Source organism: Bubalus kerabau, chromosome 19 (genome assembly GCF_029407905.1).
Source record: "Bubalus kerabau isolate K-KA32 ecotype Philippines breed swamp buffalo chromosome 19, PCC_UOA_SB_1v2, whole genome shotgun sequence".
Taxonomy (NCBI): domain Eukaryota; kingdom Metazoa; phylum Chordata; class Mammalia; order Artiodactyla; family Bovidae; genus Bubalus; species Bubalus kerabau.
Genome location: NC_073642.1, coordinates 21,437,993 through 21,456,406, shown reverse-complemented (window position 1 = coordinate 21,456,406; position 18,414 = coordinate 21,437,993). Strand labels below are relative to the sequence as shown.

At 39.4% G+C, this 18,414-nt stretch overlaps 1 protein-coding gene across 4 annotated transcripts in view; it reads right to left on the bottom strand.

Moving 5' to 3' along the window:
* Positions 1–18,414, bottom strand: part of FANCI (FA complementation group I) — a 63,932-nt gene that overhangs the window by 6,654 nt on the left and 38,864 nt on the right. For 3 of the 4 annotated variants that reach the window (XM_055556816.1, XM_055556815.1, XM_055556818.1), the window contains 14 exons: positions 16,611–16,679; positions 12,906–13,007; positions 11,582–11,752; positions 11,384–11,505; positions 10,705–10,869; positions 9,951–10,130; positions 6,415–6,581; positions 6,004–6,080; positions 4,904–5,020; positions 2,746–2,797; positions 1,787–1,914; positions 1,620–1,688; positions 1,341–1,434; positions 883–1,070 (listed from right to left, as the gene is read on the bottom strand). In XM_055556816.1, coding sequence (XP_055412791.1) covers positions 883–1,070; positions 1,341–1,434; positions 1,620–1,688; positions 1,787–1,914; positions 2,746–2,797; positions 4,904–5,020; positions 6,004–6,080; positions 6,415–6,581; positions 9,951–10,130; positions 10,705–10,869; positions 11,384–11,505; positions 11,582–11,752; positions 12,906–13,007; positions 16,611–16,679 — 1,701 coding nt within the window. The remainder of the gene's footprint in view (positions 1–882; positions 1,071–1,340; positions 1,435–1,619; positions 1,689–1,786; positions 1,915–2,745; positions 2,798–4,903; positions 5,021–6,003; positions 6,081–6,414; positions 6,582–9,950; positions 10,131–10,704; positions 10,870–11,383; positions 11,506–11,581; positions 11,753–12,905; positions 13,008–16,610; positions 16,680–18,414) is intronic. The other variant, XM_055556817.1, reaches the window with a different exon arrangement.

Sequence of the window (18,414 nt, the reverse complement as noted above, 5' to 3'; positions counted from 1 at the left end):
AAAGATTTCAGTTTCTGACTTGTTCCATTTATTGCTTTAAAAATCCTTCAGGGTGATAGTCCCTGCATCTAGAAAGCCAATGACTTTGCTGTTTTTCTTTTAGAAAAAGCCAATAAAGATTATAGAGGTTCTCAGTATTTCTACCACAGAAGCTAGTTAGCCACACACTACAGCCAGAGCTGCACCTTCTCAGAAATGGCAGCGCTGCTGTTTGGGTACATGGTGTGAGGCGGTCCACCATCTTTCTTGGGTTGTCTGTGCCTTCCTAAGTAATGTGGGTCATTGCTAGAATCGGAACTAAATTACATAGTTCCTAGCACTCTTGAATGTCTGCTGAGAATCAAAATACTGCAAATACAAAAAAAGTTTCTTGTTAACGGATACTAAGAAGCATTAACTTAAACTCAGGGCAAGTATACCTTGTATTTTCAAAAAATAAACTTATTCCCTACTCATGTACCTGACCTGTGAGGCATTTAACACCTACTTGTTATAGGACAAATACCCTTTCGGTGTCCAGACTGGTCTGAAATTGTCTAATTTTTTGTGTAATTGGAATCAGATTAAATTCTATAGCTAAAGTTTAGACTGAGTCTTAGAAGGTGTTTGAAAAGGCATTTACACTCAATTACACTCAATTAAGAGGCATTTACATTCATTATACTCAATCATATGAGCAACATACTCATATGCTAATGAAATATGGGGCTCTAAAAACAGATTTAGAATTATGCCTCAACTGTTATTTCCAGGCCTGTGGAGTCACCTGCCATCTACTGGTCAAACTGTGACTTGCAGAGATGTAGACGCGGGCTCTGCACTGGGGTGTGTCCTGGCTGGGTGGGGCAGAATGATGGTGGTGACCGACTCTGCGATACTCACATATTTGACAAGTGCTGTAAGAGTGGTGTACATTTTGCAAAGGTCCTTTAACAGAGTGTCCACACAGCTGCCTGATGGCAGGGCTGTCTGCACCAGCTCGTGGAAAAATGTAAGCAGAGTTCCCAACTGTATGATGGTGGTTTTCTCCATGGGACGGTTTGTTAGGGCTGCCTGAGAAGAGGCCTCTTCTGAAAGGAAGTGAAGTTAGCACATTCAAACCCAACTGACCTTATTTTCTAGTTCAAGTCAAAGAGATTTAGAAACCAACTAAACATCATTAACTAGGAAGTCTGGATGCAGAACACATTAATAACTATATCTTCTACTTTCATTGCTTTGGAAGTCTAGCACAAACAAACAGAGCTCAGGGGCTCTGCCTTTATGTCTCCTCCAGTTCCGGTTTTAGTTGGCTTTGCTTTGATCACAATTCCTGGAACCCCTCCCTCAACTCATGTTACCTGGTATGACTTTTTGATTTGCTTGTCCCTTAAGCTTGGTGATCAGCCAGTCCACTTCTTCTAGGACCTTCTCAGCTTTACTCAGAACAAGCAGCTGTGAAAGAAAAAAACGCCTGGCATGGCTCACTGCACACAGCTGCTGGTATAACATGATAGCCACGGCCACCAGTGGGCGGGTTACAGGCCTCAGGACTTTAGCCACTGTAATTCACTCCTCACAGGGAATAAAATGGAAGAGATGACAAGGCTATTTCCCAAGTGCCAGGGATCAACACTTACACAGACAGTAGGGGCAGCTGTTTTCAAATTCACCAATGCAAAGTTGTTTGTTTTCTCCACTTCCACATCCTGGGAACGGAAAGAGAGGTGAGATGTAATGACAGTAAGGCTGTTCCCCTGGCCTCTACTCCCAACTCAGCCGCCATACTGAAGGCTCACTACAGTACCTCGTCTATGTCTCCAAGATGTCCATGGATATCCTGGGACAAGTCACGCAGCAGACCAACAGGACTCTTACACGAAACATGGAGGTTGAAGAGCAAACTCAGCATGCCCTTGCAGAAGGAGGCATCCTCTAGGAGTAGGAAGGAAAGAAAATTCAGTTATAACCAAAGTCAGTCCTGTAGCAGGTGGGGGTGGCCTGGCTGGAATGCTAGCCTGTCGTTTCAGGCACAACATCCCCATGCTGCACACACTCCAACCCAGGCGGCTGGCCCACAAAGGTACACTTCGACCCACAGGTGCAAATGAGGGGGATGTTTCCCATTTATTAGTCACTATCATCATATAACTAGCATACGGGTCAAGAAATATCAGCACCCCAGGACACCCCTCCCCTCACCAAGGAAACTGTCATTCTGCCTTGTAACCTCACATCGAGTTCTGTCCGATTTTGAACTGTATCTAAGTAGCACCATGCAGTAAGTACTCTGTCTGTGTCTGCCACCTGCTGAGTGTCGTGTGCGCCGGACCCCTCCAGGTCACGTGTCAGTGGAGTCTGTTCACGCCCACTGCCGTACAGTGTCCCATTGCGCGCACACAGCGCAACCCCTCGACCCATTCGACTGCTGACAGACGTCTGGGTTTGGCTTTGCCTATTAGAACAGTACTGCTGTGAGAATTTTCCCACCTGCTTATGCTGGGAGTGGAACTGCTTGATCGTAAGCCTATGTTTAATTTTAGTAGTTAAGTATTGCTAAACAATTTTCCAGAGTGGTTATACCAACTGACACCTCCAGCAGCAGTGAATGAGAGGGTCAACTGCACTGTATTCTTACCAACCCTTGGGACTGGTTTTGTGTATTTGAAGTTTTGGATACTCCAGTGAATGTGTAATTTTCTAAATGTTGTTTGGTGCTGATGATTTTATATAAACCCAAAAAAGGAAATATGGCAGGAAACTTACCACAACTGTTTTCTGTGCAAATCTTAGATGTCCAGGATAACATCTGCACAAACTAGAGATCATTCGGATATTATAGAAACATTCAAAAGACAGACCTAGGTGCTATCAGACTGAGAGAGCTCTAGGCCTTTCCAAGTATAAACAAATCACCTGCTAAAACATGTGCCTGGATCTAAAGTGGTACTCTACTGAAAAACAGCATAAAAGTAAGTCCAAAGTTATGAGCTGAATTACTGATTCTTTTCTTAAATATAGCCTATGATTCAATTCTCAAATGCCCTCATTAAGGGCCAAAGGTCCTGGGGTCTGGGCTGTTATTTGAGCTTCCCTGGCCCCTCCCACCACAGTTTGGGGCTAAAGTGCCCTTCTTCCTCTTCCCATGCCCAGCACTCTCTGCATCTGAGACATCTTTAAGGATAGTAAGCTAATAGAGGCATAGGAGAATAAGATCCTGGCCACAGTGACAGTCAAATTAGCCTTTAGGAACCAAGAGGCCATAGGAGGTTAAAAGGGAGCAGGGGAAAAAAAAAAGAAAAGGGGCAAAAGAAAAGAGTTGGGGAAGCTTAAGGCCTTGGACTAGTAGGTCATGTTTCGCTAGACACACACTCAGCTTTCTGCTTCAGCAGTTATTTGGGATAGGCTTCCAGCCGCCCAGACACTGAAACGCAGTGATGTTTAAAGGTAAAATGACCAGTAAGAATTCAGGTTTTGATCTGTCAGGGAAAAAAACTTCAGAGGCTAAATGAAAATTCTCTGTGAACTGATATAAAAATATTTCCCAGAATACAGTGATTACTGTAGAATACAGATGTCCAGAATACAGTGTTAAATGTAATAAATAAATAAAGCAGGATGCTGAAAAAACTTTTGTGTGAAGAGGGTAGGGTTGGGCCTAAGAAGCTATATTCATATTGCTGTACAGGAATAAAAGAACTCTTTACACAAGACACTAGAAGATATTTACCTACTGGGGAAGAAGAACTGAACAGATGGAGGACACGGACAGAAAGGTGACCATTTCCTGCAAATTTTTTTATAATGTCTGGTTTTCAAATCATTGAACTTTATTACCCATTCAAAGTTAAATTAAAAAATTTTAGACACACTACCTGAAATTATGAGGGGGTGGTAAAATTTTAAAAATTTCTTCTTTATGTTAGCCTTTCCAAATCTATTTTCCTTCAACTGTCCCCATGTTCCAATTCCCTGTGTTTCTTTCCTAGTCTTGGGCTCCTTGCAGCAAAAGTAGCAATATGAAAGAATGAAGCTGAAAGTAAAGTGGGGATGCGTTGTTCCGATCTAGGATGAAATAAGTAGCAATGGGGATTTTCTTTGGGCTACCTGGAACTAGGACAACAAGAAAATGAAGTCTGCTTTTTCAGTGCTCAAATGTCGTAACATACCAGGCTATAGTCCAGCTAGCTCTTCCTAAAAGCAAGGGCTTACACAAGGAGGCCTGCACCTCAGCACTCTCAACTTGTCTCCCCACAGGTCAGGAAATAGATGTGGGAGGACCACACAGCCCTAGTCTCAAGGACTCTCTTTATCATCCTTTAGGGAAATTACTCCTAAATGGAACAGACCCACAGAATATGGCTTCTCTTATTTCACATGTGTGAATGCTCATGTGGGTACATATATTCTTCGTGTATACATGCAAACCCAAGCACATATACCTAAAATCTATCTGGATAAAACAGATTCTCTTTTAGGACTATAAACATGCTTTCTGACTTATCACTTTTTGTTGAATATCCCCCAAACTCAGAATCAGCTAATTTTGATGAGAAAGTTAACTGCTAAATGTCAGCTACCTTGATAATTAACATACTTTCATCTTAGAAGGAGGTAGGGAAACACAAGAAGGTTGAAGGCCCCACAGATAAACAAGACTTTTTTTTTTTTTTTACAGTGCTTATTGTTTACCCTTGACAGTGGCCAAATAAACAAAAGCAGTAACTACGTCATGGTAGAAACACTATGTACGGGGCAGGGGTGGGTGGAGGTACATCTTACAGATCTTATATTAATTCAGGAGCATAACTGGATACATGATTTTAAATAAGCCAGATTTCAAGAAGACATTTAGTTGTACACTGTAAGATGTAGTATTCTGGCCTTCTGGGGGATGCAGAGTGGGACTGATTGGTGCTCATACCTCAGCAGAGATGGGCTTCAGCAGCTTGGACAAGCTGGTGAGAACAGTGGCCAGAAGCAGGGCTTCTTTGCTCTTAAAGTCTTCCTCTTGGCTGCTAAGTAAATTCAACAAGGACCTCTGAGAAAGGACACACAGAAACATTAGCAGACATGATACTAGCAAAGAGAAGAGACATCCAGCCAGAGATTCCTAAGGCTGGGACAGAAATGACTCAAAAACACCAAAAATCCAAGAGGATAAAATCTGGAAATAAGACCTGGATCGAGCAGGTAGTCTCCTACCCTTTTGTGATCAGACGTCTGAGTGTTCTCTTGAGTGCTATGGACGCCTCAAACCCCTGCCACATGTACATTAGGAATGAACTGTGCACCCAGTTTTATTTTAGGCTGCACCACACAGCTTGTGGGATCTTAGTTCCCTAACAAGGGACAGAACACAGGCCCAATCAAAGTGCTGTGTCCCAGCTACTGATCGCCACAGAATTCCAGTGCACCCAGGTCTGGGTGGTTCACAACTTCCTGAGGCCCATTCACTGACCTGAGGGCTAGACCATACCCCAGCACTGGCATTCCCTACACACTTTCCATTTCCTTTTTCTCTGTTCCTCTCTCACCACCCAAAACACTGTCTTTGGTCCGTCAGTCTCTTCCCACTACGTAAGCTCTGTGAGGGTAGGGTTTTGTCTCTTATTTCTTGCTAGAACTTCAGCACCTGAACAGTTCCTGGCACATGATAGGAACATTAAAGAAATCCTCTGGGATAAAAGATCCTGATACGTGACAACTAGTGGTTAGAACCATCTGACAGACAAAGCCAAGTTACACTCCCTGCACGAGTGGGCTCCTGGCCAGCTCTTTGTATAATACCAGCTCAGTGATTCTTAGAGGCAATGAGTGCTGTAGACTGGGGTGGCTTGACACACATCCCTCCTGGAATGATGCTTTTAAATGCATTACCTTTCATTCTCAGAGCTGTCAAGTTGCTTGAATGATGACCCAGGAAAAACTGCTGTCCTACTTGTGGACGGTCTGCCTGTTCCCAGCTGGCCTGCTAACAGTCCCTTTCTGAGGACCCTCACAGCAGTCTCCTAGGTGTCTCACCTGAAACTGCCGGATCTGGAAAGCTGCTCTCTCACTGACACTGACTTCCTCCTCTTCTTCCTCCTTATCTGTGGCATCTAGGAAAAGGAAAAGAATGCTATCTGCTTTGAAAGGGGCTTGGTTTTTTTTTTTTGCCAAGCTAAAATTTTAGGAGGCCAAAAAAGCCTGGAGGCAGCTTTAATTATATTCCTAACATTCAGCAGCTTGTTAAGGCTATATTCAGTTTCCCAGTCCCATCTGTGGTTAAATGGAATCCAGTAAGTGCCAATTCTGAATCCACTAGATGTCACTCCTTGGCCACACTGGGACTCTTCGCAGGTGTCCTCTGCTGGGCTAACAACTGGAATCGAGAGGTTTGGTTGAGAAAGAGAAACTCAGATCGAGCCAAGTTATCAAAACTGAAATGCCCACCCAGAGCCTTGAGAAACTGATGACACTTCGGCTGGTATAACTGCTGCACGGCACCGAGTATCTTCTGTATGCCCTCCAAGCACATCAGTGAGATGTTCTTTCCTTTCTCTCTCTTTCCCGACTCTTCCACTGAGGTAGGGATTGAAGTGTATCTCCAAAGCAAGACCCTGGGGAAAAGTGATTTTTAAAGTCAAGTTCACTGAGATACAATTTACATACAGTAAAATTCCCATCCTGTAACTGTATGGCTCTGCTGACTCCCTTCCACAGTTGTGTACTCATCCCCCTCAATCTAGGTATTTCCATCACCCCAAAAGTTCTCATGTGCTCTTTTGCAGTCAGTTCTTTCTCTTTGATTTCCCAGGCAACCACCGATCTGTTTCCTGTCCCAGCGGTTTTACAATTTACAAACTATCATATAAAAATGGTATCATTCATTCTGTAGCTTTTAAAGTCGGCTTTGCTAACAGCATGTAGCTCTGAGGTTCACCTATGTTGCTGCACGTACTGGCCGCCTGTCGCATTTCACTGCTGAGCAGTATGTGGTATGAATGTGCCACAGCTTGCATAGTCACCGATTTATCATCTTTAGGTTGTTTCCAGATTTTGCTATTACAGATAAAACTACTATATACAAACTTTTATAAGAACATCTGCTTTCATTTCTTTCAGGTAAATAGCTAAGAGTGGAATGGGTGTATCGTAAGATAGGTGTGTGCTTAACTTTTTAAGAAATTGACAAATTATTTTCCAAAGTGGCTGCAGCATTTTACATTTATGTCAACAGTGTATCAGAGTTTAAATTCTGGGCATCCCTGGAGGCTTAGTGGTAAAGAATCCACCTACCAATCAGGAGACCTGGGTTTGATCCCTGATCTTAGAAGATTCTACATACAGTGGAGCACCTAACTACTTGAGCCTGTGCTCTAGAGCTCGGAGCCGCAACTACTGAAGCCTGTGCACTCAAGAGCCCGTCCTCTGCAACATGAGAAGCCACGGCAACGAGAAGCCCGCGCACCTCAACTAGAGTAGCCCCCACTCACTCAATTAGAGAAAAGCCCGCACAGCAAGAAGACCCAGGGTAGCCAAAAATAAATACATAAACAAACATTAAAAACCAAAAAACAAGGAGTTTAAATTCTTCCACATCCATGACAACATTTTGGCATAGTCAATCTAAACTTTTAGGCATTTTAATAGGTGTTTACATCGAGGAAACCAGAATTGAAAGAGACACGTGTACCCCAATGTTCATCGCAGCACTGTTTACAACAGCCAGGACAAAGAAACAACCTAGATGTCCATCAGCAGACAAATGGATAAGAAAGCTGTGGTACATATACACAATGGAATATTATTCAGCTATTAAAAAGAATGCATTTGAATCAGTTCTAATGAGGTGGATGAAACTGGAGCCTATTATAGAGTGAAGTCAGTCAGAAAGAAAAACACCAATCCAGTATATTAACGCGTATATATGGAATTTAGAAAGATGGTAACAGTGACCCTATATGTGAAACAGCAAAAAAGATACAGATATAAAGAAAGACTTTTGAACTCTGTGGGAGAAGGCAAGGGTGGGATGATTTGAGAGAACAGCATTGAATCATATGTATTATCATATGTGAAATAGATCACCCGTCCAGGTTCGATGCATGAGACAGGGTGCTCAGGGCTGGTGCACTGGGATGACCCTGAGGGATGGGATGGGGGGGGGGGGGGCGGTTCAGGATGGGGAACACATGTACACTCATGGCTGATTCATGTGAATGTATGGCAAACCACCACAATATTGTAAAGTAATTCGCCTCCAATTAAAACAAATAAGTAAATTTTAAAAAGAAAAAAAGTTAGGTGTTTAGTGATATCTCATTGTGATTTTAATTTGCACTAACCTAGTGACTAATTATGTTGATCACCCTTTCATGTTCTTATTTGCCATCTATATATCTTATTTGGTAAAGTGTCTGTTAAAACACTTTATCCATTTTCTCAATTTGATTGTTTTCTTAACAAGTTTGAGTTCTTTATATACTCTGGTTATCAGTACATCATCAGACACGTGTTTTGCAAATATTTCCTGTTAATTTGTGGCTTGTCTTTAAATTTCCTTAGGAATGTTTTTCAAGGAACAGAGTTAAATTTTTAAGAAATATTGATTGTGCTTCTCGTATTATACCTAGGAAATTTTTTACCTAAAACAAGGTTGTAAAGGTTTTTCTGTCTTCTAGATGTTTTACAATATTTGGTTTTATACTTATGCCTCTGATTCATTTCAATATTTAGTTATAACATGAGAAATGGATCAAAGTTCAATTTTTTTTCACATCAGTCGCTCAGTCGTGTCTGACTCTTGTGACCCCATGGATCGAAGCATGCCAGGCTTCCCTGTCCATCACCAACTCCCAGAGCTTGTGCAAACTCATATCCATCGAGTAGGTGATGCCATCCAAGCATCACATCCTGTCTTCCCCTTCTCCTCCTGCCTTCAATCTTTCCCAGTATCAGGGTCTTTTCAAATGAGTCAGTTCTTCACATCAGATGGCCAAAGTATTGGAGTTTCAGCTTCAGCATCAGTCCTTCCAATGGATATTCAGGACTGGTTTCCTTTAGGATGGACTGGTTTGATCTTGCAGTCCAAGGGACTCTCAAGAGTCTTCTTCAACACATCAATTGATTCAAAAGCATCAATTCTTTGGCACTCAGCTTTCTTTATAGCTCAACTCTCACATCCATACATGACTACTGGAAAAACCGTAGCTTTGACTAGACAGACCTTTATTGGCATAGTCATGTCTCTGCTTTTTAATATGCTGTCTAGGTTGGGCATAGCTTTTCTTCCAAAGAGCATCTTTTAATTTCATTTTTTCACATATTCCTGTACAATTGTTCCAGAAACACCTGTTTGAAAAGACTTTTCTTTCTCCATTCCATTACCTTAGCACCTTTGTCAAAAGTCCAAAGACCATACTTGTGTAGATCAGTTCTGAACCATCTGTTCCACTGATCCTGGCAATACCTCACTATCTTAAATACTTATTTGATGTTCTATAAATATTGATTAAAGTCAAGCTGGATGACAGTGTTGTTTGAGTCTTCCACATCCTTTCTGATTTTCTATCTAATTCTACTGTTTACTGAGAGAGGTAGATTATTATTTGTGTATTTCTCCTTCAGTATTACCATTTTTGCCTTAAGTATTCTGAAGCTGTTATTAGGTGCTGTTAAGTACATATACATTTAAAACTGTTCTGTCTGCTTGATGAATTATTTAGTCATTATGTAATATCCCTTTTTATTCCTGGTATTAGATTAACATTTTATATGTGGCCAACAATCCACACCAAAACAGGACTAGGAAAAAACCCCAACATAGTGAGTGACTGCACTTCCACCTTTGGGTATGCCCAACTTCAAACCACCTTCCTCCCCACCCAACTTCAAACCACCTTTCTCTCCCCACCCCCGCCATTGATTTCCTCTCTTGGAGATGCCACAGCAAGTGGAACAGGTCTCTAAGGGTGTGTGGGGCTTACCGAGTTATGTCACAGAGGTTCTGAAAGACCTTCTCTGGGTTTTGGCCATCAGGGCCACTCACATGCCCTGTTTCCTTTAGCTGCTGGACCTTCTGCAGAGCCACATTCACTGCGTAGCGCATGAACTCATTGCTGGACCTCAGAACAGACAGGCTCTCTTCATGACTCTGGGTACTGTCCCTAGACAGGAAAAAAGAGACAGAAAGATTCCCCTGCTACTGGGACTTGAAATTACGTTTTCTAGGGACAGTTCACAATAGCACCCAGCCAGTTCTAACAGACAGACTCCAGGCAGCCCATGCCAAGAGTCACTGCCAAGGCTGTCTTTCTACAAATATTATTCTCAGTGTTACCTCCCTTTCTCCCCCTTCCCTCAATCCTTTAACTTTGATGAAATTTAAAGGTCAGTCTTAGTTAACTTTCTGTAATGTTTTTTTTGTTGTCTCCCCCACTTTTTTTTTAAATTCAAGCTTTTCTTTCCCCCCTTTTCATGCTACTTAGGTTAATTTCTTGGAATCTATCCTATCTTTTCATCCACTAGTTCATTGTTTCTGATGTTCCCTTTAGTAATTCAAAGCATCTCTTTAAATGTCTATGTGTTCTGCTTTCAAGAAAATGACAACCCCCTTGACTTACTTTTTACTGTATATATGCTAAGAATTGTGAATCCAAACTAGGTAATATCAGTGACCCTCAGTAGGTGTTTTTAACCTTCACCTTAAGGCTGTCTTTAAGCCCTTTGTTAGAACCTTACCTGAAAAGAGCTGTGAGAAGATCAGACACAAATTTCATGGACAAAAAACTATTGGTTGGTCGGCTGGCCATTTTCGTTTTGCCTTTACCAGATTTTTCATTAAGAATGTCAGAGAGCTTCTTGTAACACATAAATAAGCTCAGAATTGTTTCAAACTTAGTCTTACTGTATAAAAGGAAAAAGAGTCCACCAAGGACAGGCATCAGAATATTACGGTTTACTTTCAAAACAGTAATAAGGAAATCACAATACTTCTTTAGATGTCATACTTTAGACCCAATATTACAAATGAATCGATCTTCACTATTAACACAGTACTCCTCGGTAATACCCATCTGGGTCATTTCTTTTCCTCCTTTATTTGTATCAGTCATTGCAGAGAATGAAAGTTTACTACTACCACCAATCAAAATTTCTCTATTAAAATCAGGGGTTGTTATGTTCAAGGCCTGGGGAATGTTCAATAAAGTAAAACCTGATGGAGAGACAAAATTCACGAGCCTGTTTGGCATGTGCTTGGATGTTCCCTGGTAGAAAGAACATAGTTTGGTCTTAGGCTAGAGGTCCATCTAAGAGTGTCATGTGCTGTAGTCTGTTCATACCTAGCCTGTTGTCAGTGTTAAGAAAACACACTCCCACACACAAAATGAACTACAAGTAGAGTTACAGTATACCCTACCTGAAATTACTTATGAAGAAATTATATTCTATTAGAACCTCACAAATTCCCATAACAAGAGAAGCGCAGATATTATTTTTGATGCCAATACCAGTGCTCTGAGAAAAGTCTGCTGATTTGTCCTAAAAGGCACAAGATAAAAATTAATAAGCTACTAAAAACCTCCATTACTCAACACAGCTTAGACTTAGCAATTACCAGTTCAAAGTCTTCTAGTTCACTCTTAATCATTCTATTCGTAATCGACTCCAACATATCATCTAAGTATTGGTAGAACCCCTCTTCCTCCTCCTCTTCTTCTTGCTGTAATGGTACCACTCTGCTCTTATACCAGGCCAAACAGTGTTGAATACAACATAGCAGATAATCCTGTAGAAGAAAATATAATAACTGAATATTCTTGTTAAAGGATAACCTATCAAACTGTTGATAACTGACAAATAATCCTTATCTATAAGGCTAAATAAAGTTATTCATTAGCATCACAAATTAAGTCAATCTGGAGTTAAAAACAAAACAAAACAAAACAGAAAAAAAGAATTGAACTAACAGAGGCATTGTTTTCTGGCCTTTCCCAAAGACAGTGGCTTTCCAAGTAGTTGACACCTAAGAATGTAACATCAAATGTGCTATCTCTGATCTGGTACAAATACCAAGGAGCCAGGTTGTGAAATTAAATCCTCTCCAGCACCTTTGCCTGGAAAATCCCATGGATGGAGGAGCCTGGTAGGCTGCAGTCCATGGGGTCGCTGAGTTGGGCACGACTGAGCAACTTCACTTTCACTTTCATGCACTGGTGAAGGAAATGGCAGCCCACTCCAGTGTTCTTACCTGGAGAATCCCAGGGACGGGGGAGCCTGGTGGGCTACTGTCTATGGGGTCATGCAGAGTCAGACACGACTGAAGTGACTCAGCAGCAGCAGCACCTTTCCCAAATAGTCCCAAAGGCTATTCTAAACATATGGATTTAGGTTGAGGGAATCTTTGGGAGACCACCATAGCTTCTCTGACCTAGGCTGAGGACATCTGTTGTAAGTCACTCAGGCATTTCAGTTTCTTTCTTCCCTGTCTTTCTGAGGCTAGATGAGAATAGAAAACCAACCTGTCCCAGTTCCTCTGAAGGTTCAACAGAATGCCAGTTCTAGCTCAGCCTAAATCATACACTCCAGACTAATGAAGCAGATCCCCTGGGTTCACCTGCTTCTGGGTAACCTCCTTCTTCCAATTCTAAAGTATATCTGTTTAGTACTTGCAATCAAAGAGCCATTAATGGGAGGTAAAATGCTCTTTGGGAGAAGTGATAGATGCCTTGATTATTAGTCAAGTGTTGATATGCAGATATCTCACCACCAGAACCAAGGTGGTGATGGGTCAGGGAAGAATCAAGAGTAAAAATTCACTGGGAGTACCAGGTGTTTCACAGAGAAGTCATCTCTTTCTGAAGCTCAACCATATCAATAGGGCTGCTAGTTTTACTTAAGAGTAAAAATAATGGTTATGGGAGGAGGAAAGAATGGCTCACCAGTGGTTCCTGTAGAAAGACCTGATCTCCTTGGGTCAGAATACAAGCTTCTAATTTCAGAGGAGGCAGTACATCAGGTTCTGGCTCATAGAACTGTTTCAACTGTGTATGGGAAGGAAAAAGACATCACGGTTCATGAATGCTTTTCACTTTTTTAACTGGTCAAGCTAATGGCAACTTTAATGTTTAATGCTTTCTAAGACATTATTTCCCAACTGTCCAAAGAACACTGCAGGAAAATCTGTTGCTTTGGCTCAACCCTGTCCTTCCTTTGCCCTTGCATCAGGCAGTGCACTGACTGACATCTTTCCTAGTCCACTTCATCACCTCTCCTATAAAACACCATGCTCTCTCACACCAGTTACTTCATTTGTATAGGCTATCAAGCACTTTCAGTACAGCTTGGTTATTAATAGAGGCTCCAGAGTCAGACTGACTGAATCTAAAATCCCAGTACCACTACTTATTAATTCAAGGAAGGTAGATGTCTTGGTTCCTCATCTGTGAAATGAGGATATTATTAATATAAGCATAAACATTTGTATACGATTAAATGTGCTAACACACGTAAGGAGCTTCAAATACTATTTAGCACATAACAGAGCTCAAAAAAAGTTAATTAACTCAGCCATAAAAAAGAATCAAATGATGCCATTTACAGAAAAATAGATGGACCTGGAGATGACCATACTAAGTGAAGTCGACTGAGAAAGACAAATACTATATGATATCACTTATATGTGGAATCTTTAAAATGATACAAATAAAACTTATTTACAAAATAGAAATAGATTCACAGACCCAGAAAACAAACTTATGGTTATCAAAAAGGAAAGGGGGTGGGGAAAGGATAAATTAGGACTTTGGGATTAGCAGAAACAAACTATTATATATAAAATAGATAAATAAGATCCCAGTGTATAGCACAGGGAATTATATTGAATATACTGTAATAACTCATAATGAAAAAGAATATATATGTAACTGAATAACTTTGCTGTATACCAGAAACAAATACACTGCAAATCAACTATACTTTCATAAAAAAAAAATGTTAATTGCCATTTTCCTCTTTTTAACTTTTGGAGTCTATATAATTTTATTGGTCCACATACTAACCTGAATTGGGAAGCACTGCTCTCTGCTTTCAGTCATAACTTGCCATGTTAATGTGCAAATGTAGATGGACTGATCATTAGTTTGAAAGATAAAATATAACAAGATATAAATTTTATATAAGATCAGGTCCAAGGTCCACTGAAAAACTTTTGATAAGTAGTGTAAGACCTTCCAATCATTTCTCCACTTCCAAATGGAGCTTCTTTAGCAGAATTAGCACAAAGTAACGGCATAAAAAAGGAGGAAGAGCGAGAGGGGAAGAGAAGTCCCATTTATAGCAAAATGGTGGGCTAGGGTTTAGAGAAACCCTCACGGTAAAGAATAAAAAACACTGCATTAAAATTTTTATATAGATACATTTATTAAATAGATAGCTAAGACAAAAGGAAAGTAAAAGAAATCATGAAATTAAAGACAGCGCCTAGGGTCCGCATGGGGTTGTATCAGAGATTGTATCTAGATTGTATCTGAGATTGTATCAGAGACCTTCACAGAAAGCTGGAATTCTCAAAAGCAGATATCCTTAGTGGATGAACCTAAAAAATAAATCCACCACATGGAGGAAGATAGTGGGGGGATATGTACCTACCTAACTACCTCTGACTTCAGGTGAAGGGGGAAAAGTCTCCTCAGGGACTTTCTAACCATAAGTTAGTCTCCAAATGTAGCTGGGGCTAGAATTCACATGACTTCAAATATAGGGTTATTTTAGAGTTAAGACTGTCCAAATCATTAGACAATATAGCTGAAAGTTTAAAGAAAGTGTTTAATTTTGAAACAAGTAAGGGGGGAAATGGAATAAAGGAAATTTCAAATTTTACAAAAACCAGAAAAAGAGGGAACATCCCCAATCATTTTACTAAGCTCACACTAAACCAAAGACATTCAGTATGAAAAATGAAAATTATAGGCCATTCCTTCTTGTACAGATATATGTATGTCCTAAATGGAAACAAAACCCAGTAGTGTATAAAAAAGGTAATATAATCAATTTGAGTTTATTCTAGGAATGCAATGTTTTTTTAAAAGATCAAATAATATAATTCATCACGGTAACAGAGTAAAGGAGAAAAATCATATGGTCATCTCAATAGATACAGAAAAACATCTGATAAAATTTAACATGCATTCAAGAGTAAACAACAGAACTGAAATGGCAGAAGAAAGTAAACTTGAAGACAGATTATGAGAAAATATAAAATCTGAAGAAAACAGTGTAAAAATATTGAGGAAAAATGAACCAAGATCTGTGGAACAATATCAGGCATTCCAATATACATACCACTGAAGTCCCAGAAGGAAAGGAGAGAAAGAGGGGATAGGAAAAAATAATCTGATGAAATAATGAACGGATATTTCTCAAATTTGGTGACAAGCATCAACTTAAAGATTGAAATAGCTTAATCAACTCCAAATAGGAGAAACACATGCTTTGGCTCTTGAGCCAGATCTGAGTTCAAATTCTAGCTCCATCACTTATTAACTGTGAGACCTTGGGCAAATTAAATTACTTAACCTCTTGGAGCCTTAAAACATACATCTGTAAAATGCAACTAAGCAGTTATTTCACAGGGTTTTGTGAGGACTAAATGAGATCATCCACCATATACCATTCATAAATTGTTTGCCCCTCTGTAAGTGCTAAACATTAAGTACTGTTGTTATTACTATTAGTACATAATAAAAAAAAATATATATATATGTATCATACAATGAAATATTATTTAGCCATAAAAAGGAATAAAGACTGATGCACCCTACAATATGGATGACCCCTGAAAACATCATGTTAAGTAAAAGCAGTCAGTCATAAAAGACCACACATTGTTTGACTCTATTTATATGAAATGTCCAGAATAGGCAAATCTATAGAGAGAAAAATAAGACTGATGATTGCTTAGGGGTAGAAGGTTTGAGGAAGGATGGGAAGATTAAAGGGGGGGCTAGCTAAACGGTGTGGTTTTTTCTGAGAAGATAAAACGTTCTCAATTGACTGGTGATGGTTGCACTTTGTGAATTCACTAATTCAAATAAATGCTTAATAATAAATGTTGAGAGTAAAAAGGTCTTATTCACATTAGAAACTCTTCAGCTAAATTCTCATCTTGATGGTCCTTTGAAATATTTCTTAATTTGCAGCTTTTTAAAAAAGCTGAGAAATACAGAAAATAACCTAAGAGACACTCATGAATATGTCATTCAGATTTAAGAAATGTCAATATTTTACTGTTTTCTCCAAATCACTCTTCTTTATCAGAAATAAACATAACAGATACTACTGCTGATGGCCTTTGTATAAATGGTTCTACAAAATGTCCCTCTGACTTAGGATGTTAACTGAGAAGGTTAATTGTCAGACGATGGCAATATGGTAGACAGATAAACAGTGATTAAAATAAAACAACATAAAAAAAATAATAATAAAATAAAATAAAACAACACGAAATAGCATCATATACCCTAGGCATGTTTACAATGTACCAGTGGACTAGTTAGGAATTATTTTATATTTTGAAAATTATGAAAAATGTCAATTACTTAATGCCTTGGTACCTGTTCCCTTATATCCATGAAAATATAATTTACCTGTGAGAGCAGAGTTTGCATGACTGAGTTAACCAGCTGAGAATTCCTTCGAAGGACATCATAGAACCCCTAAAAGGAATCAGAGGACGAATAAGCTCTCTATCAGAGTCACTAGTGATTTGCACAATCTTAACTTTAAAATAACTTTGTGTTTCTTTACCTATTCTCAGCTCTCTGAAAAAAAGATGGAGGCCATATATGCTAGAGGGAGAAACAATTCAGAAAGTTTAGGTTATTGGCCTACACTAATGTGAGATCTCTGACAATGAGAACTGGATTATAAACTGACCATAATCCTCACAACTGTTAGACATCAAGTCTCGTCTGGCTTTGGGGTACTTTTCCCTTTCCCAGACCTCATTTTTTCCTCTTATCATACATTAGTAGCCTTCCTTTTGGGGGTACTCCCCTAGTCTCCAGTGATTCAAAAGTGCCTCCTGGACCTAAGCACCCTAATGTGAATGACTATGACATTTCTTCCCATCCAAAATTTCCCAGTCTTAGTTTAAAACTGCTCAGATTAAAATCCTGGGGAGGCTTTTCTTTTTGGAACCCGAGAAAGAGGTTATACAGTTCACCAGTGAGAAACAGAAAATGAGAATTGACATCCCCCCCATTTTTTTTTTTAAAAACAAAGGATGATCAGCCCTAATAAATATTAGAATATTTTATAAAAGTATAATGGTAATAAAAAGACAACTGTGGTCCTGGCACAAAAATTACAGAAAAATAAAGGCACAGCATACAAACAGAAAGACTCAGTACACATGAAAGAGGCAATATATTATACCTGAAAAAAGAAATGGCTAATCTGGGAGGAGTTGGGTCTTTATATATTAATAGAAAAATTGCAGAAGAATTAAGTAATTAAACAAAAGCATTTAAAAAAATAAAAGAAAATGCTAGTAAATATTCACTGGAAGGATATGGACTCCACACAAAAGAGATAGTAGGTATCTCAAAGGTAAAGATTACAACCAAACTGTAAAATCTAAATTTCTAGCTCTAAAATGATTATCATTAAAAAAAAAAAAAAAAAAAGCAAATGGCAATCTGGCCTGTACTTACAACAAGTATGACAAAAGGTATTTATGTTAATAATACATAGAGTTTTTACAAATCAAAAGTACTGACTTAAGTCTTTGATGAATAAATGAATACCAATATCCTAACAGATTTAGGACTATGAGACATTACAAAGTAATTTTTTAAATTGGGAGCTAAATAAGGGTTGAGGGTTTCTTCTTTTTAATACAGATGACTGTGGAGAAGAGTTAACTTAGTAGTCTGAGACTGCTATCCTTGGTAAGGTCCGCTTCCAAGGTTAGCCCTTGGCTGGTGGCTGTGAATCTGGCTGATCAACAGTTTCTTATACTGATATGAAACTCCCAAAACAATGAGTGTGTTTACTGTGCCTAAACTGTATAAACAATATAGTTTATGTTCTTAAAGAGGAATCTGGTTTCCTGAGGACTTTCCTCTATGAGCCTCTTGCTTGTGCTATTTTTTGCTTTGTATCCTTAACTATAATCTTAGCCATGAGAACAAATACATGCTGTTTTATGACTCCTAAAGAAATTTTTAAATAGAGGTGGCTTTGGGGACCCCCCCACCAATACAACAATTGTTCCAGCATTGTTTGTTGAAAAGACTATCCTCTTTCCATTGAATTACCTTGGGATCTTTGTCAAAACTCTACTGACCAACTTTATACTTTTCAATTGTGCTGTTCATCTTAGAGGTGGCTTACATTCCATATAACTTGTAGAATCAACTTCTTAATTTCTACCAAAAAAGCCTGGGA